The sequence below is a fragment of the Fusarium redolens genome (assembly GCF_020744475.1).
Source record: "Fusarium redolens strain MPI-CAGE-AT-0023 chromosome Unknown BKA55scaffold_4, whole genome shotgun sequence".
Classification (NCBI taxonomy): Eukaryota; Fungi; Ascomycota; class Sordariomycetes; order Hypocreales; family Nectriaceae; genus Fusarium; species Fusarium redolens.
The window spans coordinates 671921-698320 of record NW_025763667.1 but is presented as its reverse complement, the minus strand read 5'-3'; the positions used below and the strand labels follow the sequence as shown (position 1 = coordinate 698320).

General features: G+C 47.1%; 14 protein-coding genes across 14 annotated transcripts; 8 read left to right on the top strand and 6 right to left on the bottom strand.

Annotated features, from left to right (window-relative positions):
* Window positions 1-182: 182 nt before the first annotated feature.
* Window positions 183-1335, bottom strand: BKA55DRAFT_661193 (uncharacterized protein; the record flags this gene model as incomplete). Its single annotated transcript, XM_046197577.1, has 3 exons — window positions 810-1335; window positions 385-737; window positions 183-329 (listed from the first exon to the last, which is right to left on the bottom strand). Exons 1-3 carry the CDS (start codon window positions 1231-1233, stop codon window positions 183-185), a joined length of 924 nt encoding a protein of 307 aa, XP_046052769.1. The 5' UTR covers window positions 1234-1335.
* A 453-nt stretch (window positions 1336-1788) lies between these two features.
* Window positions 1789-2616, bottom strand: BKA55DRAFT_686469 (Alpha/beta hydrolase fold-1; the record flags this gene model as incomplete). Its single annotated transcript, XM_046198941.1, has 2 exons — window positions 1789-2145; window positions 2197-2616. The coding sequence occupies 2 exons, from the start codon at window positions 2614-2616 to the stop codon at window positions 1789-1791; spliced, it is 777 nt and encodes a 258-aa protein (XP_046052768.1).
* A 449-nt stretch (window positions 2617-3065) lies between these two features.
* Window positions 3066-4280, top strand: BKA55DRAFT_686468 (uncharacterized protein; the record flags this gene model as incomplete). Its single annotated transcript, XM_046198940.1, has 2 exons — window positions 3066-3551; window positions 3585-4280. 2 exons carry the CDS (start codon window positions 3066-3068, stop codon window positions 4278-4280), a joined length of 1182 nt encoding a protein of 393 aa, XP_046052767.1.
* Window positions 4281-4622: 342 nt separating this feature from the next.
* BKA55DRAFT_503543 (Intradiol ring-cleavage dioxygenase) lies at window positions 4623-5620 on the bottom strand (the record flags this gene model as incomplete). The annotated part of the gene is made up of 3 exons (XM_046187015.1): window positions 4623-5065; window positions 5124-5317; window positions 5376-5620. The coding sequence occupies 3 exons, from the start codon at window positions 5618-5620 to the stop codon at window positions 4623-4625; spliced, it is 882 nt and encodes a 293-aa protein (XP_046052766.1).
* Window positions 5621-6025: 405 nt separating this feature from the next.
* On the top strand, window positions 6026-8318 carry BKA55DRAFT_591136 (uncharacterized protein; the record flags this gene model as incomplete). Its single annotated transcript, XM_046195194.1, has 6 exons — window positions 6026-6406; window positions 6456-7713; window positions 7775-7917; window positions 8014-8060; window positions 8114-8201; window positions 8259-8318. 6 exons carry the CDS (start codon window positions 6026-6028, stop codon window positions 8316-8318), a joined length of 1977 nt encoding a protein of 658 aa, XP_046052765.1.
* Window positions 8319-8562: 244 nt separating this feature from the next.
* Window positions 8563-9669, top strand: BKA55DRAFT_271394 (uncharacterized protein). The gene has a single exon (XM_046185472.1). It carries the CDS (start codon window positions 8810-8812, stop codon window positions 9494-9496), a length of 687 nt encoding a protein of 228 aa, XP_046052764.1. The 5' UTR covers window positions 8563-8809; the 3' UTR covers window positions 9497-9669.
* On the bottom strand, window positions 9586-11425 carry BKA55DRAFT_535898 (gamma-glutamyltranspeptidase; the record flags this gene model as incomplete). Its single annotated transcript, XM_046189752.1, has 3 exons — window positions 9586-10912; window positions 10961-11135; window positions 11185-11425. The coding sequence occupies 3 exons, from the start codon at window positions 11423-11425 to the stop codon at window positions 9586-9588; spliced, it is 1743 nt and encodes a 580-aa protein (XP_046052763.1).
* A 583-nt stretch (window positions 11426-12008) lies between these two features.
* On the top strand, window positions 12009-15789 carry BKA55DRAFT_559948 (CHAT domain-containing protein). Its single transcript, XM_046192042.1, has one exon. It carries the CDS (start codon window positions 12192-12194, stop codon window positions 15627-15629), a length of 3438 nt encoding a protein of 1145 aa, XP_046052762.1. The 5' UTR covers window positions 12009-12191; the 3' UTR covers window positions 15630-15789.
* Window positions 15790-16400, bottom strand: BKA55DRAFT_735146 (uncharacterized protein; the record flags this gene model as incomplete). The annotated part of the gene is made up of 4 exons (XM_046201288.1): window positions 15790-15936; window positions 15981-15991; window positions 16047-16171; window positions 16265-16400. The coding sequence occupies 4 exons, from the start codon at window positions 16398-16400 to the stop codon at window positions 15840-15842; spliced, it is 369 nt and encodes a 122-aa protein (XP_046052761.1). The 3' UTR covers window positions 15790-15839.
* A 2425-nt stretch (window positions 16401-18825) lies between these two features.
* BKA55DRAFT_559942 (uncharacterized protein) lies at window positions 18826-20190 on the top strand. The gene has a single exon (XM_046192041.1). The coding sequence runs from the start codon at window positions 19293-19295 to the stop codon at window positions 19992-19994; it is 702 nt and encodes a 233-aa protein (XP_046052760.1). The 5' UTR covers window positions 18826-19292; the 3' UTR covers window positions 19995-20190.
* Window positions 20191-20233: 43 nt separating this feature from the next.
* On the top strand, window positions 20234-21848 carry BKA55DRAFT_559940 (uncharacterized protein). The gene has a single exon (XM_046192040.1). The coding sequence runs from the start codon at window positions 20257-20259 to the stop codon at window positions 21718-21720; it is 1464 nt and encodes a 487-aa protein (XP_046052759.1). The 5' UTR covers window positions 20234-20256; the 3' UTR covers window positions 21721-21848.
* Window positions 21849-22173: 325 nt separating this feature from the next.
* BKA55DRAFT_559939 (uncharacterized protein) lies at window positions 22174-22724 on the bottom strand. Its single transcript, XM_046192039.1, has one exon. The coding sequence runs from the start codon at window positions 22680-22682 to the stop codon at window positions 22413-22415; it is 270 nt and encodes an 89-aa protein (XP_046052758.1). The 5' UTR covers window positions 22683-22724; the 3' UTR covers window positions 22174-22412.
* A 1432-nt stretch (window positions 22725-24156) lies between these two features.
* Window positions 24157-25704, top strand: BKA55DRAFT_735142 (uncharacterized protein; the record flags this gene model as incomplete). Its single annotated transcript, XM_046201287.1, has 2 exons — window positions 24157-24666; window positions 24877-25704. 2 exons carry the CDS (start codon window positions 24157-24159, stop codon window positions 25489-25491), a joined length of 1125 nt encoding a protein of 374 aa, XP_046052757.1. The 3' UTR covers window positions 25492-25704.
* Window positions 25705-25732: 28 nt separating this feature from the next.
* Window positions 25733-26244, top strand: BKA55DRAFT_722073 (uncharacterized protein; the record flags this gene model as incomplete). Its single annotated transcript, XM_046201025.1, has 1 exon — window positions 25733-26244. A coding segment is annotated over exon 1 (470 nt), but the record flags the coding sequence as incomplete, so codon positions are not given.
* Window positions 26245-26400: the final 156 nt, after the last annotated feature.

The window sequence follows — 26400 nt, the reverse complement described above, 5'->3', positions numbered from 1 at the left end:
GCTACCCTGAATCTGAAACTCAGGGACAATTTTACTAGGAAAACAAAACATGTTACAGATATTCCTGGCATATAACGGTTTGAAGATATAAACATAAAATAGATAAAGTTACTTTAAGTATTAAAGTTATTTATGCTGAATCGCGGGATGGACATAAGCTTTCAGCCACAGGTTGCAGACAGTTATTCATGCCTGCTGGGCAATGGGTAGCCATTAGCCTCGAAGAGTATACTAGCAGACTGTAATAGCTCGGTAGTCTCAAGTCCAAGCCATTGTTCAAGAAGCGCGTTTCTGCTATCTTCGACTTCTACTGACTTTCGAGCAACAATCTATACCCAAGTTAGAACAAAGTAACCAGTTAAGGATGAAGAAAGTTAGAAGTACCATATAGCATTTTCCCGTCTCACTCTGTGTACAGATGAGAGCAATAGCCCGTGCGACGTCTCTTGGTGTATTCGACTTTAGGCCTGAATCTTTCCACTTCTCAGCCAACTCTCTGAACGTAGGCGTTGGCGTGAAGAACGGAGCAACAGCATTGACTCCGATGCCTAAATCTCGAGCAACTTTCTGTGACACTCGTAGTAGGCCGGTGAGTCCATGCTTAGATGTGATGTATGCCCCTACACCAGTCGTTCCAAAGTATGCTGATGTTGAAGTAACGAGAACCACAGATCCTCTCAAACCACCAGGTGAAATTGGTTGGTTATGCCGCATGTGGTGGAGAGCGAGTCGTAACGCTTCAAGAAAATGATGGGTCAGCCATAGAAATATCAAAGATTGGGGGAATCAAGAGTAAAATGAACACATACTGTTAATGGTCCCTTTGAGGTTAACGTCAATTACGCAAAATCCCTCAGTCGATTCGCGTAGCTCTCCCTGCTCGTCGACCGTTGCAACATCAAAAAGACTTTGACTCTCCATTATACCAGCGTTGGCTACAACGATGTCGATTCTGCCGAAATGTTTTATGCATTGAGAGAAAAGGGCTTTCATTTCATCCCAGATAAGAATGTTAACACTGATGAATAAGGCAGAGGTAGGCTGCTGCAATGACCGAATAACTGATTCAGCCTCAGCTCGAGTCCGTTCAAGGTCGGCAATAACAGTATTCGCTCCATGTGAGTTGAACAGCCGTACAGTCTCGGCTCCTATACCATTTGCCCCACCTGTTATGATGACGGTCTTGCCCGCGAGGTTCCTCGGGGCGAGCAGGTCGCTAGTGTTGTCAGCCATTGTGTAATTTACCTATTGGGCTCTTTCTAGGGCCAGTGGTCAGAGTATTCTGGACACAATTTAAGTTATACCACGTTGAGATATGTTAAAGAGAGATTCTAGGATGGTTGACAAGGCTAGTGGAAGCTCCGGCTTATCTCGGAGTATTCTTCGGCATACTCCTGGCATATTCACGGCATATTCGGACCGGACAACTGGACATTCGCCGACTAGGTTGAATTCAAGAATACTCAGCCAATCCGCCATCAGGGAATCATCACTTTGATAGGTGACTGGAGGCCATAACGCTCTTCGCCAAGGTGCCCGCCAATAGTTTGGAAGAACATGGTAACCTCATAACTACCACTGCAGATACACAGGCAAATGAACTGGATCAGGCTCGGTATCTACGTAAGTATGAGTAGTTGCTTACTGGGTCTAAGAAGTGTATCTATCTTGAAAGCATAGAGTCATCGGGAAATACAACAGCGCCCAAAGCTAAACATTGCTTCTCATCGGATAACTAGGGTTACAATTTGCATAGAATCAAGTCTTGATTTATTCAGAGATATTTAACTACCACTCTCGAAAGCCATTAGTAGCAACCTTGTTTATAAAAGATGATACCTCGCCTGGGGAACTGACAGTAGGAAAGTGTCCAGAGTTGCAAGCGAACGTGATGACCTCCCGACCGCTCTTTTTGAAAATCATATCAATGACAGATCTCTGGACAACAGGAGGTACAGAGATATCCTTCTCACAGACTATATATGCGACGGGGATATCCAAGTATCCTGCGTTTTGAAGTGGCCCAGCAAAGCTCACAGCCGAATGCGCTGTCATTTGCTTCGCATACGTCGACGCTTCGGCTTTCGGAAGGTCTGAGAAATTGACGCTCGCGCAGCCTTCGGGCTCAGATATGAGGTAGTCTCCCTATTTCAACCGTTAAACATCACCTTACATCCTTGAAGCGTCGTTTCTTACCTCAAGCTTCATGAAATGGGGCATATTATCGCCCATCATCGTCTTGACGGACCCCCCGATCTCAGGTACAGGAGAGCTGATATAAACAAGATGTATTATACCACCCGGTTTCCTAGCTACTTGTCTATCGGTTTTTGAAACTCCGGCGGTGCTTTCTGTACCACATATTCCACCGTAGGAGTGCATCACCAAGACGATTTCATGGCCATCATCAGCTAGTTTTGTTGTAGTTGATCTAATGTGCTCAGCGTCTTGATCCATCAAGGCAGCTGGCAATGGATCGCGAAATCCAACAGAAGGGAGACCGATGACAGTAGACTCTAATCCATATTCTGCGAGGCTTTGAACGAGACCTGAGTATAGAGACGGTGGGGCAAAGGATGCTGGGACAATAACAATATGGGGCTTGAGTTTCTGCATCGTGATGAGCTTTGATGACCAGAATACTCGCTTTTCAAGTCATTCATAGCGGTTATTTTTGACTAATGCGCTCTTTTAAGTAAGTCTGTTCTTTTTCAATGGGTCGGTGTCCATATCGGAGAGAATTTGCCGGGACAAAAAGGCCGAGGTCTTGAAAAAAGTGAAGGCGAAAAGGCCGACATCGTCGGATGCCGGGTTTCATGTCACAAATGAAAGACATCGCCGAAGAAGGTGAAATTTGTCGAGTGACAATCCATTCAGTGATATCTCTCAATGAAGCACCTTACGTGATGGTCAAACTTGTATACGTGGGCCCGATGACCGGAATGGGAGACCAAAAATCAAGTCTATATAAGTCTCTTTGATTACGCTTCTACCAGATGAAATACTTCACAAAGCAACGAAACTGACAATTCCTACTTTAAATAAATCACCATACTCTTCTCATCATGCCCAAGCACATCGCCATCGTTGGAGCAGGACCATCTGGTCTAAGCCTCGCGGCTCTGCTGCAACACCACTCGATCCCCTTTACCATTTTTGAGCGAGAAAAGTCTACCAGCTCTCGTTTCCAAGGTGGTTCTCTTGACCTTCATCCAGAGTCCGGCCAAGCAGCTTTGTTCGAAGCTGGTCTTGAGGAGCAGTTCAAAAAGTACGCACGCTATCATGACCAGGACTATCGTTTTGGCGACAAAAAAGCTGTTACTTGGTTATTCCACAAAGCAACCGCTGATGCCGACGGACGCCCAGAAATAGACCGCGCAAAGCTTCGCAAGATTCTTATTGAGTCCCTCGACCCAGAGAATATTAAGTGGGATCACCGACTCTCGGACATTGTTCCGCAAGAGAGTGGCCGGGTTAAGTTGGTTTTTGAGAATCAGCCTGAACCTGTTGTGACTGATCTTCTTGTGGGGGCTGATGGAACCTGGTCCAAGGTTCGACCGCTTTTGACGAATTGAACACCTGAGTATACTGGTCTCGCGGTCATTGACTGTCGTATATCCGACGTGGACAAGAGATTTCCCGAGCTTGGAGAGTTCATTGGCCGTGGCACTTCCTTCTTTCTGTCTGAAGGCAGTGGGATTTTTATCCAGCGCAATGGAGATGACAGCGTGAGAGTCTACCCCTGTCTTCGAGTCGAAGAGAACTGGCACTCAAAGGACCCCTCCTACGACTGGAATGATGCGAGGAAAATGACCGACTACCTGATTGATAACTTCTTTTCAACTTGGGATCCGCGTCTCCAAGATGTCATTCGCAATGTCGACACGAACATGACTCCCCGCGCGCAGTATCGTATGCCATTGGGTCTTCGCTACGACCACCATCCGGGATTGACTCTGATCGGAGACTCTCTCCATGTCATGTCATGGTTTGCTGGAGAGGGTGCAAACTTGGCCATGCTGGACGCTCTCGACCTTTTCCACGAAATTCAGGCGAGTCCCGATGATTTGGATCTTGCTGTCCGTCGCTATGAGAAAAAGGTGGTGGCCACTGGACGAGCGGATAACACAAACGAAATGTCGCAGGACCTGCTTGTTAAGGCTATGTCAGATGATGCTCCTCGAGCCTATGTTGAAGGAATGGCTAAGGCGATGGATGTTTGGTTCACTGACGGGAAGCTGTTGGACAAGATTGACCGAGAGACATTGTTTGATAACTAAACATGAGGTATTTATCGTACTATAGTGCTTTAGTTGGAAGTTTTATAAATTATTTGATAATCTCGCCTGTCTTCGTTGCAGTGCTAGTGAAGTTGGAGGCACGCAGTCACCTAGAAGATCGCACCAAAAAGGGGTTCATTATTCTACTAATGCCTTGTTTCAGCTACCTCAAGTCTATTGCCACGGTTTGAAATTCCCCATGTGCCTTGCTCAAGTAAAAACGTTATATAGTCAAGTTAAACATACGAGTGTTATTAAAAACTCACATAAGAAGAGTTTTTCAATATAAGGTAAATATAATTGACTATCTAATTAATAGATGACGCCGGGATTAGGAGCCAATTAAGCTTTCTGCTTCTTGATCTTGAAATCCCAGTTGACTTCCCACTTCACATCGACTTCGTTAGCCCCCATACATTTCAGCGAGCCAGAATCATAAGGCTTGAACTTTAAAAGCAAATCTGACTTGACTGCGTACACCGAATCGGAGTCAAGATAAGTGTCGTCCTCAGGGAAAACCTGTGTAATCAGACGGTTGTAAGAGTCCCTGGTCACCATGAAGTGGATGTGACCAGCTCGGTACGGGTGGCGGTCCATAAGTTTGAGGATATCCCCAGCAGGACCATCATAGGGAACAGGGTAAGGGACCGGCTTGATACAGTAGAATGCATATTTGCCTTCTGCATCCGAGGTGAACATGCCGCGCATGTTTCCAGATGGCTGGTTAGGATCCTGTTGGTCATACAGTCCGTTGACTGCACACTCCCAGGCGTTTAGAGATGCACCTGTAAACCCTAGTCAGCCAACCTTGCCCAGTGCTATTTGAGGAATAAATAGACGTACCTGCAACGGGCAAATTTGTATCAGCATCCAGAATCCGACCATGGAAGTACGTGACCTCTCCCCCAAGATACTTCTGGATAATAGTATCCCCATTCTCATATCGAGGAGGATCAGCGACGTAGAACGGGCCGAGAATACAAGAGTTGGTTCCGTTGTCTTGCTCCAGCATTTTTTGGGTCTGAGCATCAACTAGCCTAGAGTAATAGTCAGACTTTATGTGCGAGTACAAGGATGTAACATATTAGAGCATACGCCTCCACGCCAAGACAGTCTGAGATCAACAAGGTCTCGTTTCGCTCAGGGTTACTCATCTGGCCAGACCTATTCAAAGCCTCAATAGCAATATATAGCTCTTCGGTGGTGAGATTTACTTCATGACAGAAGGCATGAAGATATCGAATCAACCCTGTCAGGATCTCCCGAGCTCTAGGTGAGCTTTTGGGTCCGAATGAGGAGATGATGGATTCCGTCAAAGGGTGATCTTTAGCTAGTGACATCTTTGAGTAGTTTGAGTGAAATTCTGTTAAGTTATCCGGTTGATTCGCAAGATAGGTGGCATGGGTAAAGGAGCCTTGTGCCGGTTGGGTATGTTATTTATATACGTTGTACCCCAGACATAAACTCCGGGGCAACCCCCATTACCCCGGTTTCTCAAAATCGACGGGAAATTTTCGTATCACATAAGCATCAGCGATAGTTAATTCAAAGTCATCTGGGACGAGTTAGACCAAGCCTCCAGGTGTAGTCATTCAAATTGCCGAGCCTAGAGATCACCGAGCCCTCGAATATGCCGAACCCGACATCCGACGTCACACAAACGAACATAAGATGTTGTGCTCGGCGATTTCTCATGTTTCATTCTGAATGTCAAAATTCGTTTCTTTATCGTCATACCTGTTGCAATGAACCGATTACCAACCACTTCGCAACGCGTGGTTAAACCAGGGGTCAAGAAAAGACGTCCCCCACTGGCCTGCATCCAGTGCTATCAACGGAAGCTCAAGTGCGGCAGAGAGCTCCCATCTTGCAGTCGCTGCTCAAAGGCCGGAAATGCCGACGAATGTACTTACCGCGGATCACCTTCGGCAGTGGAGGGCTTGTTCGATAGCCGTTCGGGAGTACCTCGCGACACGACGTTTGCCAGTGTGCCTGTCTCGTTTACAGAAACGTTTGACAGGCAGTTGAGTTCCTTCGATCAGAAAGTGGATATGACACACATGGAAGGTCAAGGGAATTCCACCAAGTTCTACGGGTATAGCTATCCCCTGAACCTTTACCAACGGGTATATTCTCACTCAATCCAAGAGGTAACATTTCCCTGAGTAGTAATAGTTTACCGAGCTCCAACCATACATCGTTAAAATCAAGACCCAGTATCCTTCCATCAATACCCTTCGCGATGAGATTTACGCTCCATTTAACGACAAACAACGGGGTCGTCCACCATGGCCTGACGCTGGGGTTGAGGATACTTTAAGACAGTTGATCCCCACAAAGTCAATCATGGACGTACTGGTTCAAACTTATATTGATAGATATGAGATAATACATCGAGTGCTGCATATACCAACATTCATCACCAACTATAACGGTCATTGGACTGATCGCCTCAGCACTCCGGTTTCCTTTCTCGCACAAATGCTTTCAGTGGCCGCTACTGCTGCAAGTTGTCATCCTGAAGTATGCATCGACATATACGGCCAGAAAACCACTCATGATCACGTTGTTGGATGGCTTGAAGCAGCGGAGGTATGGCTTAACTCCCCCATGAATCAGCCTCCTCGCTCCTGGGACATCTTGGCGAGCCATTGTCTCCTGCTCATTGCTAAGCGTGCAAACTTTATTAACGAGGGTAACTTCTGGACTTCGACTGGTGCATTAGTCCGATGGGCTATGGCAGCAGGATATCACCGTGAAGTTGTCTCCGCAGTCAGAATGCCGCCATTTTGTCAGGAGATGCGTCGGCGCTTGTGGGCGACAATTGTTGAACTCGACCTCCAGGCATCAGTAGAGCGCGGAATGCCTCCAAGTGTCCGAATAGAGGATTTCAACATCATACCACCACTTAATGTCGACGACGAAAAGCTTCAAGAGTCTATGCAAGACTCTGAAACCGGTCTGCCAGTTACTACGCTGACAAACACTTCTTTCCAAGCACTTCTTTACCGCTCTTTGACTGTGAGACTGAAGATATGTGCTTTCATCAATGGATGTTGCCAAGAGGCCGATTTCGACAAGCTCTTAGAACTCGAGGAGCAGCTAGGACAGGCACTTCGAGATATCCCGGCATGGGACAACCCCCAGGCTGATCCACGCCAGCATCAGAAGGCGGCATGCATAAAGAGCATGCTAGGCATCATTCTGAATCAGTATATCCTTTTACTGCATTTCAAGTTCCTCCTTCAAACTACTTCCTCATCCAAGTCTCTTATCTGTCGACGCGTCAGGTTGGAGGCATCCATGAAAATCCTCGACTACTACCAACGACTTCTAAACGACGAGACATTACCAGAACAAGCTTGCAGGACGGGCTTAGTACTTTCTGCATTGAATATCTGCCATGAAATCTGCCTGAATTTTGGATCACACGGTGAGACTAATTGCCCTCTGCCTTCTATGAAAGAAATGAATGACAGCTTATAACTATGAAGCTTGCGATCAGTCCACGATAACAACCTTTCCCGAGATTTCAACCTTCATAATTGCCAATGTTGAGAAAGTCTTGCATATTCTTGAAAAGCGAATTTCGCTCACATTCAACGGTTTAAACGAATATTATATCCTCAGTATGACAGTTGGTTTAGTCAAGTCCAAGTTGTGGCCAGAGTCATCCGCAAAATCGGACAAAGAAGCAGCAGAGCGGGTGATTAAACTCTGCACACTGTTGCAGACACGTCAGGCGGCCATTCGACAAGAGCAGTCATTCCCAGAGTCTTGGTAAGTGTACCTTGTTGATAAGAACTGATTAATCTCGTATTGATGAGCCGTAGTGATGACGATGAACCACGTAGGAATCAGCTATCAATAGATACGAATTATATGGGTTCTGATATCGTTGCCGATCTTATAAGCTCAATGGTATGCGGATCAGAATTATTAGCTTGCCTGTGGCTTTTACTAATGGAAACAACATAGCTTCCACAAGACTTGGAGTTCATTAACGACAATCTTGATCTTACCTTCTTCCATTCATAGCTTAGCTTGTTTATTTGGGAGTCTTTTCAATTCTCTACTATTGTTAACAAAGCTAAAGTCCGAAACTGGTCCGTATTCATTATCACTTCTTACAGCTGATTTCCGTAAGCTCTCACGAGTCGAAATAATATCCAAGAACAGGAAACCCTTCCATTGGTGGAAATTTGGTGATTGGTTTCTCCCAAACTCAATTCATCAGAAATGATCGGCACTCACTGTTGAATCACGTCTTTTGCTCCCGAATGATCGAATTGCATTGCATGATGCTTGCTAAACTAAATGGAGTAGCATATCCGTTGTCAGATCCTTGAAGATGATAGGATCGCATCTGCTCATCTCGGTGCATCTCCCCCCGAAGACGGAAATTAAAGTATGAGCACATCGCGAATTAATATGACAAAAGAAATAAATACAAAACTATATAATCATGGGTAATTTCCCAATACTCTTGTTCGAGAGTTATTAGATATATTTCTCTACCAAACCACAAGATGCGAAGTCTCCTCCTTTACTCTCTCTTGACCGCTTCTGCGATGGCAGAGAAGCTTCTCTACAGAAATACCTTCAACAGCACCGACGCAATTGCAGATTGGGTTGCCGAAGGTCCCGTCAAGGCCACCGTATCCAACAACACGCTTGAATTAGCTGCCCCGGGAGACTTTGTCTATTGGGTCCCAGAAGTCTTTCCCGAACGCATCCGCATCACATGGGAGTTCTCACCTATCGAGGAACCCGGCCTGGCTATCATCTTCTTCGGTGCAGCCGCAGCCAAAGACGGCGGAAGCATTTTCGACAAGGATCTCAAGCCCCGAAACGGGTCTTACCCGCAATATCACTCTAGCGACATTCGAACGCTGCACGCTTCGTACTTTCGTCGTCGGTGGCCCGAAGAGAGGGCTTTTCATCTTGCGAATTTGAGAAAGTCGCCTGGATTCCATCTTGTTGCGCAAGGGGCTGACCCATTGCCGAATGTGGAGGATACCCTGGGTGCTTATTACAAGGTTGAGGTTATTCACGATAAGCGTGATGTCAAGTTCTCGATCAATGGATTGGAATTATTCTCCTGGGAAGATGTGGATCGATCGACTGGACCAGTTATTCGTGGTGGACGGATTGGCTTCAGACAGATGAATCCTCTTGTTGCTCGATATCGCAACTTGGAGGTATGGAAACTTTAGAGGGTTTGGGTTGCACGACTCCTATGGCAGGCGTAGACAGATGCTGGCTGCAATAATATGTTAAACTACACATACAATTTCAGACTTGTTCAAGTTGAAAATCCTCCAGAGTTCGCCTGTCTGGGCTCACCAGCAGCCTCGAAAGTCCCATCCAGTAACCTCCTCAAAGCCTGAGCAGTGCTCTGTCCAGGTGCTACCCAAGTGACATTGTTGCCGATCTCTTTCAAATACGCAACTGTCGAGTTGTCGTAAGCATATTCAAAGGTGACCTGCCTTGGTTCAAGCTGATCATGCAGGCGAGGCGCAGCCAGGGCCTCATGAACAGTCATGTTTTTCTCTAGCGCATTTAGGACCACCTGGACAGTTGCAGTGATGATGCGACTACCACCCGCAGAGCCTGTGACCAGCGAGACCTTTCCGTCAGGCCCCTCGACAATGGTGGTGCTTATACTAGAAAGAGGGCGTTTTCCAGGTCTGATGAAATTGGCCTCGCTAGGGATAAATCCGAATGCGTTTGATTGTCCGGGGATACTGAAATCGTTCATCTCGTTGTTCATAATGACCCCAGTCTCGGGAACAATGACTTGGGAACCAAAGTTGAGGTTAATCGTAGTCGTAAGGGATATAGCAAGTCCAGAGTCATCCATGGCCACCACATGTGACGTGCCGGGGGTGTCCAAGCTCTCAAGACCTCTAGGGTCGTAATCTTTGACTTGAAGAGCACGCCCGTCTAGTTTGGCGCGGATCTCCTGCGCAGTATGGTTGGAGTACATCTGAACCTGATATTCTCCTAGACCTTTGACAAAGGTTGGATCGCCGAGATTACTTCGCATTCCGTAGCCGAACTTGAATGCTTCATCGAGAAGATAAGCACTGTCATTGACTCTTCTGGGATCACCGAGGAAGTCATAGCCGTCTAGGATATTCATTGCAGCTGCGACAACGGCACCACTTGAGGGGGCTGATCCGCTGGTAATCTTTCCGCCTCGGTAGTTGATCTTGGAAGGCTCTCGAATGGCCACGGAATAATTTTTCAGGTCATCCGTGGTCATGATACCGCGCTTCTGCTTCAAAGTCCGGATGGTCGCATCTGCAATGGGACCCTCGTAGAAGGCGCCAGCTCCCTTGGAAGCAATGTTCTCCAGGGTATCAGCATATCTCTTTCGTGTCAGCTTCTCGCCAAATTTGAGAAGTCTTCCAGCAGGAGCGAAGTCGATTGCCCACGCTGGATCGCTGAACAGAAAGCTTTCGTTTTCGGCCTTGCTGTAAGTCATCTTCATGAACTTGAGGGTATCGTTGTTGACTGGGAATCCATAGCGGGCGACGTCAATAGCTGGTTGGACGAGCTTCGACCATGGCAGACGACCATAGTTCTTGTGCAGGTGCTCCAGACCTCTCAACTCGCCTGGTACGCCACTGGAAGGTCATTAGTTATCACCCGAAATGCTGGAGGGAATTTTATACCTCGCCTGTCCTCCATAGATGCTAGCGTTCACATTGTTCTTAAACATATTCTCAGTAGCTGCTGCAGGCGCCGTTTCGCGAAAGTCGACAAATTCGTAAGGCACGGTTTCATTCTTGCCATCGGGCTTGTGAATGAGCATGAAGCCGCCTCCTCCGATGCCAGAGTGATACATGCCTGGATTTGTGTCAGTGCAGCGCGATCAAGAAGGGTACAATTAACGTACCAACTGTTCCCACGCAAAGAACAGTAGCGACCGTTGCATCAGCTGCGTTGCCGCCCTGCCTCAGAATGTTGATGCCAATGGTACTGCATATCTCACTCTCACAGGCAACGGCGCCACGGTTCTTACCGAACTGTCTGGTCTCCACTGGTTTCGTCTGAGGAGGGTATTTGACATCGCATGGATGACCGTGAATTTGTGAAAGTAGGCTCAACAGAGCAACCCAAGTTGAAAAACGACCCATTGTCAGCAATTGGCTTGAGGGCGTCAACTAAGTGCTCGGGGGAGGCACATCGCCAGCTTTTGTAGCTCGAGATCGCCATGACGATCGTCATAAAAGGCGCCGTTTCCTCCGATTAGATAATGGTTACTTCGAACCAAGGTTACATGCAGAGTAGTCTCGATAAGAGTGTAACGCGACATCATCTGGCTGACAATGAAGGTGGGGTATTAGTCGGCAATGATAGCTCCAACAAGAGCTAAGCTATTAAAGGAGTGATCAGCAATCTGTGAGAGTTTTAAACCTTGGTTTTTAACCAGCTTCCTAATAGAGATTTTAAGCTGAAAGTGAATTAGTCATGGTTCATTGGATGATAGCCATGCGTACTGAGATGTCAGAGTGGCACCCATGATGTCGAGAAGGTGACTAGTCTTGCCCACATAGTAGAGATTATAACAGCAAGTTACAGGTGTAAGTATAAATAATACCAAGAAGACTTTTAGTTTTCACGTTTCCTTCACCTGATTTATATAAACCTATTTTCATAATGAGAAATTGAGCTACCAACCAAGCTATGGGAGTGAAATGACGCAGCGATGCAATGTCAGCGAAGCCACATCACGACTTGCACTTTCGTGCAATGGACCAATCGAAGTGAAGTGCAGCTGTTGGTCCTGTGATTATTCTTGCATCAAACTTAGGCACCAGCAAGCTTCTGCTCGATGTCCTTACGTTACTGAAAGCTCACCCAGCTCTTGTCACTCAGTACCCAGAGCCAGAATCCTGAAGCATGGAGCAACCACTTGCTGACTCTCAATATCGGGGGGGCCATTCGACCATTGTTGCCGAGGGTGGCTATATCGCTCAGCAAGACCAATTGCAAAGGCTAGTGCAGAGCTATCGTGACTCGAATGACCCGGATCTAGTGGAAGACATTATTCAGGCTGCACAAAAGGCCCTAAAATCGTCAGTCAAAGACGATGCAAAACTATTACATACGCTGGCCTGGTCTCTGTACATGAAGTACAAGGAAGTGATTGACGATTTTGACGATCTCCAAGGAGCGATCAAACTTGAACGCAAAGCGATCGAGGCGTCACCCGCAGAGTCCTTAGACCACCAGAGGTTTTCGTACTGGTTAGCCCTGCAGTTAGGAGACTGCTTTTATCACACGAGAAACCTGGTTGATCTCGACGAAGCTATTTGCTTGATCAAGGGGTCGCTGGAAAGGCTCCCCGACGAATCTTCCATGAGGGCCGCGCACCTGGCGAATCTCGGAATCATGTTGAAGGAGAAATATACTGTGCTCGGGGCCGAGGACGACTTTAAAAGTGCCTGCGAAGGCTTGGAAACAGCCATTGCATCCTCAGAAGATCAGAGCTTACATGCCATATGGCTCGAGAAGTTTGCGGACTTATACGATGCAATGCACGGCAACTTAGGAAGAGTAGAGGACCTCGAAACTGTGTGTCGTCTGCGAAGAGACTCGCTATCTGCGACGACAGACGATTGCGAACGAGACAAACTAGCTCGACAACTTCAACTAGCAAGAACGCTGTATGAACTTTTTGAAGAAACGAGAAACTTGAGGGAGCTACGCGAGTCAATTACATTGACTAGAGAAGCCGTGGCTGCGACGTCACAAGGCGACCCTGAGCGGTTGGATCGAATACGAAAGCTCAATGTTACTACATACATTCTATACCACGAGACAGGCGATCTGAAGGACCTCGAAGAAGCAATTCATGTCGTCAAACGAGATCTTGAGAAAGCTGATAAAGATCATCTTCATTGGTCTGAACAACTCAGCAACTACTCGAATTACCTTGACTCTCTCTACAGCAGAACCGGGGACTTGGCTCACCTTGAAGAGGCTGTTGAAGTTGGCAGAGAGAGCTTGAAAGACATACCGAAAGATTCTCCTAATCTTCGTATTGTTTTGGGTAATCTTGCAATAGCACTATCAAGAAGATCGATGATAAGAGGCTCGATGGTGGACTTAGAAGAAGCTGTTGCCTATGCCAGAACTGCTCTGGATATAACTCCGGATGATCATTCGTCAAGGTACATCCAGCTGCATAATCTTGGTTCTATGCTACTCAAGAGGTTCTCAAGGAATCAAGAGGATGTATCGGATTTGAACCAAGGAATCGCCTTGTTGAGAGAAGCTTTGACTTCTATTCCCAGCAATAACCCAGAGATCGAGAGTATACTATCACGGCTTGCTTCGGGTCTCGACAGGCGGTATGACACGTGTAGATCACCTGAAGATCTCGAGGAGGGTATAGAGGTTGCCAGGAAAGCCATTGCTGCAATGGGTAATCCGTTTATTGAGCGACCTTCTGCAATTGGTACCTTGGCCGCTTTGTTGAGAACGAGATTTGGAACTGAAGGCCGGCTAAGCGACATCGATGAAGCCATTGCTATCTCCCAAAAGACCTTGGACTCGATGCCGGAGGACTCTCCATTCAGGACAGACCTTTGGACCACGGTCGGAGATCTCTTTGCAGCCAAGTTCGGTAGAACATGGGTCACCAGTGACTTGGAGGATGCAGTGCGCAACTATCGATCTGCTGTAAGCCATCTTACAGGCAATACTTTGAGGCGTATAGTTGCTGCAACATCCGTCATGCCATTATGCTTGAGTCTCCAAGAGGCTTATGATATAGGGCGCGAGGCCATCGACCTTGTACCTGGTATTGCTGCCGCTAGATCACTCGAAACCGCTGATAGGCAGCATTTACTCAGTTATGCGAGAGGTCTTGCGGCTTCGGTGACAGGAGCTGCCATTAGGCTCGAAAAGGATCCATCTGAGGCACTGTCAATTCTCGAGCAAGGCCGGGGTATTCTGGGATCATCGCTGGATGAGATACGAACAGACATAAAGGAGCTTCAACAAGCGTTTCCTGAGTTAGCCGAGAGGTTTATGCGTCTTCGTGAAGAACTTGAATCTTCCACTGGTTCGCAATTCAGCGATGAATCTGTGGAGGACCGAGGTTTACGACGACGAAACGCTGCAAATAACTTTGATGATCTACTGGGCGAGATACAAAAGAAACCTTGTTTTGAGGATTTTCTAGGTCCTCTTACTACGGACCAGATACGTACAGCAGCTACTTATGGTCCCATAGTGGTCATCAACAGCAGTTGGATGGGATGTGAGGGAATAATCATTGAGAGAGGGCGTCTAACATCTATGGTTTTTAAAGATCTGGATGATGGTGAGCTGATGGAACGTGCAGAGGGATTTGATTTGGGAACCCCTGATATGCTTGAATGGCTCTGGGATACTATTACGAGTCTCGTACTTGAGGTACTGGGTTTTAGGGAAACGCCATCAGATCAACAGGAATGGCCTCATGTGTGGTGGATACCTACTGGACCGTTGAGTAGGTTTCCTCTTCACGCGTCAGGGCGACATCGAGAGCGGTCCGGCAAGACAGTGATGGATAGAGTGATCTCGTCATATAGTCCATCTCTGAAAGCTCTCCTCCACGGACGTCGACAACGTGAGGTTACAGCCGGCCCCGTGAAAGCTCTTCTAATAGATGTGGAGCATACAGAGAATCACCCTCATCTTCCACAGGCACGGGCAGAGATCAAGGTGGTTAGTGAGATCTGCAAGAGTATGGCAGTACGGCCTGTCCCAGTTGGTCCAACCAAGCAAGATACACTCTCCTATTTACGAAACTGCAATATCTTTCACTTTGCAGGACATGGACACACGAATGGCGAGGACCCTTCTAAAAGCCATCTCTGTCTGAGTGACACCAGCGATCCTCTGACAGTAGGGGATATATTGAAGCTGAATCTCCACGAAAAGTCGCCCTTCCTGGCGTATCTTTCCGCTTGTAGCACCGGCCTAGTTCAAGATGACAAATTCATCGACGAGAGTATACATCTCATCAGTGCATTTCAATTAGCTGGGTTCAGACATGTCATCGGGACTTTATGGAAGGTAAGGGACAAGCATTGCGTCGATGTCGCGCGAGTTACGTATGAAGCTATCAGAGAAGGGGGGATGACGGATGATTCTGTTTGTCGAGGGTTGCACAAGGCTACGAGAATATTGAGAGATAGTTGGCTAGAAAGTGTGCGGAAGAAGAGGGAGCTGGCAGTACAAGGGGATGAGAAAGGAATGAGGGATATTATTCCTTGTGATGATGATGGGGATAAGGATGGGCCGGTACCGGCTTATTGGGTTCCTTATGTTCATTTTGGTGTTTGAGAAACTATGAGCTTGATGTATCATTTACAGTTGACACCTGTGGCTGAGAGCCTGTAATCACCACACAGGACGTAGCGACTAGCAGCGAGCTTTGGATGTTATTTCTTAGTAGCTCAGCAGAACGAGAGTGTACATACAAATTTATCATAAAAGGGGCGGTATCCCCCCCCCTGTCTGTCTCACAAATCATGTTAAACACGTTGCCGGAGCTTAAGAATAGTATCCGTTGACCTGATACAGCTGACCATTGTACTCCCAAGTTCCACTCAGCTGGTGAGACCCCTTGACGCACTGGTTGATAATATTCCTATGGCTGTTAGATAAACCTTGCAAATAATCTGGATGGCATACTCAGTAGCATCCTAAACAGAGTTGGTTAGCAAAATTCAACAATTAATCATCATTTGGAATACATACCCAGCAATCCTTGAATCCCTTCTTGCCACCAGTGTTCTTGCGGCTCAGTTCGACATTGACAGTAATAGTTGCCAGTCCCTTTATGCTCTTAGAGCCCCTGGTGGTGCAGCCCTGGTGGTGCAGCCCTGCTGGTAAGTGCAGTCTGAGTTGCTGCACATTTTCTGCCGAGCATCCCAATATGCCTGCTCAAATCTCTCAATGCCATCTTGCCTGGTTACCGAAGCAGTCCGCCGCCAGAGCGGAAGTAGCTAAAAGGGCGAGGGCGGAGAGATTAATAAACTGCATGTCGGATGAGTTTGTGCGAAGTTGCTTGAGGAGTAGGGTGAAGATGCTTGGTGTTGCGGATAGGAACATAGGAGATGTTCAGCTGGCTTTATAGTTATTTGCTCATCGGAGTTCGCGGCTTCTGACTCCGTGGACATGTTTAATGTATCCTCTGCCGATACGAGTAAAATCCTGTCATTGGTGCATATGCATAAAGCGGTGAGCTTATGTATTCAGCTCAGGTAGCAAATAAGAGTACAATTATGTGTTCAGCTCCCTCCTTTTGCGGAAAGGTGCAGCTACCCTCTGGCCATTGATTGTCAGCGGGCATCTTCCAACGAGCGAACTTCCAAGCTAGGTAACTGCTGGTGCACTTAAGCCAGTCGTCTCATTGAGGATTGGTCCATGCTCAAATTGTTGCTGCAGTGTCTTTAGCCTCTTATTCGACAAAGGTCCACTCTGGTCATCAATGCGACTGGAGCCCGATGACAAAGCACTAAAGTCCCTTGTGCTGTTATTGTTACCTTGCATTATCGTGTATAATTAGCACATAAAAGTGAAAGTGATGGTGAATGCTTCACAGTGAACCGGCGTATTATGAGTTTACCTTCACTGACAAAAGAGTCCAAAAATAGCAAACTAATGTAACAGCGAGAAGACGCCCAAATAGGTCACTTATACAGCGATTGCAACTTATCATACTCACTGCAGTTATAGAAAAGAATAAAGAATAACCACTGTGATTTGCTTCGGCTTGTCAAGTGCGACATCTCGAGGCAACTCATTTCTGTTCCACAGAACCAAAAGTATCAAGTGAGAATTATTCTGCAGGAGACCTACCTTCTGATTCAGGAGCTTCTCGTCACTATAAATACTTAGATCTTTACTGTCTTAACTTTGTTTTGACTACCTGATGAATAACAACTAGATCCGCCAAGCCCAGCAGTGCCAGTTTCTCAGCTTTCTATATACTAACAAGGCGACTGTAATATATAGCACACACAAAAACCCATACAAGATGAGCGCAACCAACACGTATTCCTGGGAGCATAAAATTCCGCGAGGTCTAGTAAACGACGGCGTTATCTTACACAATGCCCTCTCTGAGATATACGGCTCGGGCAACTTTGCCTATGAAGAGGTCGGTGAGAACATTGTGCTCACTGCTTACAATGAAGAGCCTAAGGATTTGTTGGCTAAGCTGGAGAAGAAGAAAGCCATTAAAAGGGTTGTCTTGTAAGCTTTGGACGTTGAGTGGTTTTCTTAACCTTTGATCTTGTGCCCGGGGCCGGAAAAGAGTTAAGCTGTAGCGGCATTGTCTTGAAAGCCTATTTAAATGTGAATCAGACTCCCAGCAAAGTAGATTAGAGGTGCCGATTCGGATTTAGCATATTTAGGGAAGTAAAGCTCTTCGTTTTAGCCTCTACTTGATTATTGCAGTAAATCCGGTACTGGTCATAACCGAGCAGTTGAGCTAGGTAGTTGTGTTATGTAAAGTTGAGGTAATTGGCTGAGATTACACAGAATTGATTCAAGAGACTCACTACTCGAAAATCATAATTTCCAGAATACATTTAGGAATTATCTGCAGATCTCGTATCAGAGTTAGAAAGTCATGGGGATGCTAGGCAACACCTGGTCCTATTCTGTTAGGTCGCAGCCAACATGTCAGCAGTACAGACAAATGGACAAGGTATAGGCCATCTACTTGGCCCATGGGCCCACTCCAATTTTCTCTTGCTTCCATACTCACTTGTTTACTTTCGTTGTGCTCCACAACGGAATTTGATCTCGACGTCGAGGGCGACAGGTTCACTGAACTTAACCTCGAGATCCAAACACTAGTATCATCCATCTTTGGGACCTCAGAGAAGTGGCGAACCTCCGATTATGACCTTTTATGGATATCAGGAGGTTTAGGGACATGCAAAACTATGCTGGCAGTCTACCTTATTGGTTTGGTTACTCTGCCAAATACACGTGTCCTTTGCTTACCTTTATTTTCGTTGTTGGATTGATCTTTGTTAAGGTTGGTATAAAACATCAGCATTTATGCTGTAGCAATTGGTTAGGCGTTATGGTATAATGTCTAAATAGTGAGCTAGATGTGTTATATGCAGTTTAGACCTATAGCTAAGAGCTTATAATCACCACACAGAACTTAGTTATCATGGTGACCGAGAACGCCCCCCTCCAACGCAGTGTGATGAGAATGCATCGCCTGTTGATGAGGAGACTCAGCGCGCCGCCTCCCAGACCCAATCTCCTTCAGAGGAAGAAAACTCTGTAACTCGCGACATCCCCGGGCCCTCATAGGTTACTTCCGAAGCCGCAGCCCCAAGCCAATAGAAAATGATAAGGATGATCCCGGGGATGATGATAAAGAATATAACGTGACGAGGAGGAGTACTGTGATAAGGTCATAAGGTTGAAGGGTTAAAAGAAGCTTCAGTCCCAACACACAGGGAAAGAACACGTATTAACACATATAGTCAATATACTCTCTGCCCTTACAGATGCCTAGAATGGACCTTCAGACTGAAAAGCTAGTGATCATGATGACCGAGAATGCCTCTTTTCAACCCTAAGGTTAAACTTTGGCTCATTTTTATCGCAGCATAAAAAGCCTGCCTGCTGCTCCTCCGTCGAGACGACTTAACCTAAGTTCTCAGTAAACAGCAAGACACGCAAGTCTCACACATACAAAAAGAGGAGGAGTGCGCTACCACCACTCCACCAAAGTGCACTCTGACTGTCTCATCCTACAGAAGGGAAGACGGCCAAGGAACAAGGTAAGAAATCACACTGTCCTCCCGAGCAAGCTTTTGCATCTAACTAGCGGTCGCTTCTCACAGTACCCGCGTCGGCACTTGTGTTTGTGAGCAAAGCATAACAACCACTACAAATCGTATCACTGGCATACTAGAGAACAAGAATTTCAGGAGACAGGACCTAGATTCAGCTCCCACAGAAAAAGATACCATGAAGTACATTGCTGAACTGTTCAAGAGATGGGGCATCTGGAGCGGCGACCCAGAAATGGAGTCGCACAAGCCCTCCAGAAAGTCTGACCGTATCGACCCAGAAATGGAGTGGCGCGAGCCCTCCAAAGAGTCTGACCTGTCCTCAGACACGGCGACGACGACAGCCCTGAAGCCTGCAACTACGCCGTGGATGAGGGCCGAGAGCGACAATCTACAGTGTAATGACGAGAAGGACTTTCCGGGCCATGCCGACATTTCTCCCTTGGGTGCTGCAGGGGCGATTGGCTTCGTATGCTCGGCGGCAGAAAAAGAGTACTGGGGCATGAGACCAGGCGATGGTCCTTACTGGGTGACGATAACGGACGAGGATACTCACGATCACCGGTTCACTTGGTCTTGGATCGAGGGGTGCACTATGGAAAACCCCCCTGTTCCGCTTAACGATCCGTTTGGTGAGGGAGGGTTGGATGCTCGTGGAAAGTCGCGCTGCGATTTTTCGTTTGCAAATGCTTGGGCTGGATGTGAGTATACAATGAGATCGATTCTATCTATCAGACAGAGCTCTAACATATTTTGCAGGCAACAATGGCGGTGTCGGAGGTTCAGTAGATGTCGGCTGTATCAGGTATTTGATGGAATCTGGTGTCTGAGATGGATAAGCGGAGCAAGGGAATGGAGCACCCGTCTTGGAGCTGGGTAAGATGGTGCATCTCAACAGGTCAAAAGGATGGACTGACCTATGAAATCATTTCTTTCTAAAACTGCCATTTCATTAGTAGACTTTAGTGGGGAGTGTTTCAACTGTCCATCCCGTAACACCATTGGCTCTGCCTTTTATAGGCACCAACAGCCCTGTAGAATGACACTTATGCTGCCTAAACACCCAGTTACCTTAATTAACCTCCGCCCCGCCTCTTCTGTCCCAGCTCACAACATTGTCTCATTCACAACCCGCACTGCAAATGATGGCCAGAACTCGACACCAAAAGTCCACAACGCCCTACTTTTCGAAAATTTCTCCCGAAATCTTGCGCTCCATATTTGCATATTTCTGTCCTCACTGTTGCAACGAGTACCAGTGGCCTTTTGGAGCTCCCCAGCCGCCAAAGAGAGTTCAAGATGATACAACCCTGTACAATCTATGCCTGGTCTCGCGATATTTTCAACCCTTTGCCCAAGAGATATTACATCATTCGTTCGATCCCTGTTTTACTAGTTGGGATGCTCCTAATCCGTGGGAGCGGCGTCTCGAACCATTTCTTCAGACCGTCGCCTCGCGTCCGGACTTGGCTCGCTCCGTCAAGACTGTCTTTCTGAAAGTCCGCTTAGTGGAATCACTCGACTTTGATCAAGGCCGAAAAGCTTTCGATACTTGTGCACGCACCTTCGGAAGTAGTGCCCGAGATGTTTATCACAAAGGTCACGATACTCACTCGTCTGCTATAAAGCGAGCGTTTTTTCGAGGGACACCTCCACCTCAATACATGAGGTCGCAAGACTTTATCCCCATAGTCGCAGGCCAACTTCTTTCCATTCTGGTGTCCATCCTCCCGAGCTTAGCTCACATTGGTATTGAGAAAGACTGGCGTTGGCAATTCGACGTGTCTCCTGCTACTCTTGACGTCCTGGGTATCAACTCTATTCAGCTCAAGACCCTTGAAAGCAATCGTGCGCTTGTAAGCTTGCTTTCTCGGACGCCGGAGCTTGAGACTTTGGTGACTTCTGGGTCAGGCGAGTTTCCGAATATGCCTTGCGTAAGAAACCTTCACATTCGATCTCAGGAGGCCATTCATGCCCTTGTCATAGACCACCTTCTATCAGCTTGCACTGGTACTCTATCCACATTTTCATACACTGCATTCGACTCTGACATCGTGGGCGTTGTAAATCTCCTCGACAAACCAAGGTTTCACGCCAGTCTCGAGTCTCTGCGCCTGGACATGAGACATCACGATTTACGGGGGAATCATAAAATACCCAGCTTGAAGCAATTCACCCAACTCAAGAGACTCTTCCTCCATACATACTTTCTTTATGGCACGGAAAACTCCGGGTGTTGCGGAGGAAATTCTGTCGTCAAGTCTGTTGTTAATATCCTTCCGCCCAACATCATTTCTCTCGAATTTTCGGAACAGACGGAGACACCAGATGGTCCTATGCAGAAGGATCTGCTCAGCCTAGCCAAGAATGTGGCTGCCGACTTTCCGCATCTAAGGGAAATTAAAAGCAATGCTGATCATGTCTGCGATGAGTATCCTGAGACTCTGTTTAAGAGCGTTGGAGTCGACCTTATACATCAGGACCTGCCGATGTGTTGCTGGATAGATACGGTTTTTAGGATCATGGGCACAGTGGATTGGGACAATTTGTGTACCGGTGGCGCCAATATGCCTTTACCTGGTGACCTTTCGGATGAAGATCTGTGAAATAGACTAGAAGTATTCAGAATCAACATAGGTAGAAGTTCTCTTATATTATTTCAGCATAAACATTCCATATTTCCGCCGATATATCAAAGGTGGGGGCAAGGAAATCCAGGACCTCTATCCTAAATGACAAAAAGACTTAGGCAAACTTAGTAGACCTTTAGACTGATTGATTATTTCTGGCTCCTCGATTTAAGGTCCGAGGTTTTCTTGCTCCCTAATAATTCCTCATAAAAGCCATTCTGTAAGATGTGGCAGGCAGCACTCTTCGTTGGCTGGGCTTATGCCCTACATCTAACGTTTGTCTCGACTCAAGAAAGTGCATGACCTCAGTTCAAGAATCCTGCAGTACCTTGGAGAGGGCATACTGATATCAGCAAGACTACTGCGACCAGAGGAAGCCCTACGGCGAAATAGACCCAGAACAGCCCCTTTCCGGGCAGAAAGTCACCTCCCATGTTGAACAAACTCGCAACCCAAGATAACGGAACAAACACAAGGGCTATATCAGCCAAGCGCTTCGCGTTGATAGCCTCTCGAATCGAGCGTCTTGAGTCCAATATTTGAATCATCGACGTTGCCACAGTGACTATTTGATCAAATGACTGGCTGTAAAGTTCTAGTTGTCGTTGCATATAGCGAATGTCCTTGATAAGCAGTTTCCAGCGCTTTTGGTCCGATTCCAGGTCTAGTCAGTAGTCGATGGACTCTGCAAGGGCGATCAGCTTGTGCTGGCTCTGTTTGCTTCGACGACGCCAGCGCTGGAGATCGATGATATCGTCGTTGTGGAGCCTATGAGCGATATCGTTCATGGAGTACTCGTAGTACTTGAAGTATCGGCTGATTAAATGGTTGTAGAGGTTCCATTCACCAAGTATGATATGTACTGGATAGTAAGCTAATGCGAGAATGGTTGGCTTATCAAGGTTGAGTTGGGAAGGGTTGGCTTCGAAGTAGTGCATCAGACAGCCAAGGAGCGAAGAACTATCCCATACACATTCATCCATCTCACTTGATGCATTTTTCTGGGATCCTGGTAGCATAGAGTCCTCTATCCCACCGTGTAAACGTGTGGCCGGATACGCTGTCTTTTGCCCGTACTTGCGGATCCCAATTATATGTTTCATGGGAGGTTCAACGAGCACTAGACCTGGAGACAAGTCAGCGTATTTCTCATATATGAGATAAATCGCTTAAAAATCCACATATCGTTCATTTTCTTGACGAGTATGGAACAGCAGCACCGGGCGAGTCCCAGTGTCCTCCCAGAAAGCACAGGTAAACGCCGAATATTTCGAGGTATGTCTGAATCGCTTCCTAAGTCTATCACTTGCTGGTAGTGGATGTCGAAATATCCTCTTTCGGCGGCGGCAGCGGTGCTTTCTCAATATCTTGAAAGTCTGTGATGGCATGATTTGCAAAGAACAATGGGTCTATGTTAAAAATCTCTCCAAGGAGACAGATCAGATGAGGCCCAATGTCCTCTATAAACAGTATTAGTGAAGAGATGAAGGGGCCTGCGCGAGAAACTTGGGACATATTATCCTGTGAGATTTCTATGAACTGAGATCGTGTGTTTAAGGATGAAGAGAGTTCCAAAAGATGCAATTTGGCTTTCCCACGACGCGGTTCGACGAGGTACTCAGCCAGTGGGCCAAGGCAGGGGTTTGTTCGTGCCTGGCAGCGAACATAGTCGAGATAGGGGAGTCTACTCATCATCAAGGTAGAGTTCTATGAACTCATCAAATTTTATGTGGGAAAAGACTGGATTTATGAGCTAGATCAGGCATTTGGGACTTACATTTCTGCCTAACACAGGTTTGAACTGTGAGTTCCGTGTAACGAGACCCTTGACCAGCCGACCAAGATTTCTACAGGTGGAAGGACGTACAATTTATTCTCAGGTGTAACCAAGAGTCCCCTTGTGCTTTTAGCGCCGTAGGACAATTCGAAGCCACATGGTCGACGGTAAGCCTCGATCCTGCCAATCTTTCTTCGGTAGGTCCGCTCTTTGCCTCGTTCTCTCTCGGACCTCTTCGCCCACTTTCCACTGCACTCGGGCGTCACTCATTCATTCTGTCCGCTCCATGCTCCTTTCGAGTCGTTGGAATGGGCTTCTCCTTCATGAGAGGCGCCTCTGAGAGGGGGTCCTCTCTTGATTGCGGCGAGCAATTACCACTCAGGACCAAGATTGACGACCTGATCGGAAGCAACAGCGCTGAACAAGGCTTCACCGAGGCCTTTCTGCAACAAATATGGCCAAAAGTGGAAGTAGATTACAAAGCAATGGTTGAAAGATCGCAGCAGCATGCAAGAAAGAGCTTGGCGACCGTCGCAAACCTGCTTTCGCCGAACACGGCGTCAAGTCCCGCATATCCATCTCCAAGTCCCTGGAGCGCCGAGAGCTACCTCGAATGAAGGAAGGAAAAGGCCCGTATGAGAGCTTCAGCAGCGTCCTTGACGACCTGCACGATCTCGCTGGAATTCGTCTCGTTGTTGACTATCCCCACGATCTTGAAACGGCCTCTTTATTCGTCACCGAGTCCTTTCACAAGAACAAGGAAGCCCAATATTTTTGCTGCGAAGCGCGAAGTTGGTCGATCATGGAAAGTCTGGTTTGGAGCATACGAATGTACGAATCATCACGTCACGACAGAATACGAAGAAGACAACCCGCTCCACTTTTACAATGATGTGATCTTCGAGATTCAAGTAACAAGCCTTCCTGCCAGCTTGTATAACAAAATTGCCCATCCTTTGTTTTATAAGGACGAAGTCGGGCCACTGTCACGCGGTGACGAGATTGTGATTGATCTTACCAAAGGCCTTGCGCTTTGCTATTCGCTTTGTCTGTACTACAAGGCAGAGAAATTGGAAGAGAGACAGATAGATCTCATGAGGAAGGCATCTTCTGGAATCAATGCCAATTCGAACATCAACAGCCTGGTTGGAATGTTGCATAGCATTCCGGACTGGACTCCGCAAACATCCAGACCAAGCTAATCCCCAGAGAGACATTTCAACTAGCCCTTGAAGGTCTACGAGCCCATGACGAGACGCAAACTTGCGCTGCAGCTTGGGAGTCGATTCTTGGCTTGCTACGGTATGCTTCGTTTTCCGAGCTGAGGTTTAATAACTCACAATTCTTATATTCAGGAGATCCGAGAGATTAACCAGCCTCCAATCAATCTCCCAACTGCTGGTAAGGCACGCTTTGATAGCGATGACGTTCATACAAGCCCAAGGTGCCTGGAGGGCACCCAGGCGACTGTACGGTGCCACATTCACGATTGGATTAATGACTATCAAGACCAGACAACCTTACTCTGGATTCATAGCCCGGCAGAAACTGGCAAATCAACTTTGGCTCGGACATTGGCCGATGAGTTGATCAATTCCGGTCAGATTGCGGCTGGTTACTTCTTCAAACGAGGAGATATGGAGCGGAACAATACGTCTCGAATATTCTCTACCATCGCAAGCCAGCTCATGTCAACAACTCCCCACTTTGAATCCTCTTTGCAAAAGTCATTGACAGCATCTCGGAATCCCGACATTGAGAGCATGCGCCTTGACCAACAGTTCAGTGTCCTTCTGGAGGCCCCTTTGTCAGAATTGCATCTGGTCTCAACTACCAAGCTTATCATAATCGATGCACTCGATGAGTGCACTAACCCGGATCGAACAACTGAGATAATTGGTCTCCTCCACCGACAGCATACTCTCTCGCTGGCATGCATCAAGGTGGATAGCTGCCGTAAGGGCAACTGAATACCTTATTGGTGATGATAGCTTCACTGACATGTACATCTGGAATTATCGAACTGGAGAAACGTTCCATTTGTTAAGATTCAGGCAAGGAATCGTCCACAGCCTGACTATTTCACCACACGGTTCTCAAGTCGCTATTGCGCTAATGGATTGGAATTTACGCCCGCCAAAACGATCTATTCAATTGATAGATATCAGGACCAGCTCATGCGTCTACAGTCTCTTTCATGACAGCCACAGCTTACAGAGCCTGGCATACTCGACTGACAGGCTTCGACTTCTTATGCAGAGCGGAATTGATATAAATATTCTGACGCTTCAAACCAAAAACTCCGAATGGATGAGAGCATTCGGAGAAGACCATGGTCGAGTCGTGGCGTTTCTGCCAGTAGGAGAAAGCATTATCTCGAGATACTCTCACTGTTTCAGGATCCGGGATATAGAAAAGATTCGAAGCGCCGTTATGTACCAAGAACCACAAGCTGGGGTAAGTACTATCAAGGATCTTGTGGACGTCAACAAGGTTACCATCTCCCCAAATGGCCAATATCTTGTGTCCGAGGACGAAACCTGCGTCCACCTCTGGTGTCTCTCGGATGATACGTACGAGGGATGTCTGGCTGTCCATTTTGATACTATTGGGACGCCTGATGATGTAAAGATACTGAGCTTCTCATCAGATAGCGAGTCTCTCATGTTGTGTACCAAGAACATGGTTTACGTATGGACACTGAGGAAAATCCGACACCCGGAGTCGGGCTTACGGGGCCCTAAATTCTTGCTCCACGCCCAGCTCATGATTTACTCGGACGACTACAATTTCCACAGAGCTTCAAGCCCAGCAATCTCGAGGCCTGTGGTAAGCGGCAGTAAGATCAGCGCATCATGGGCCCATGGAAGAACTGTGGC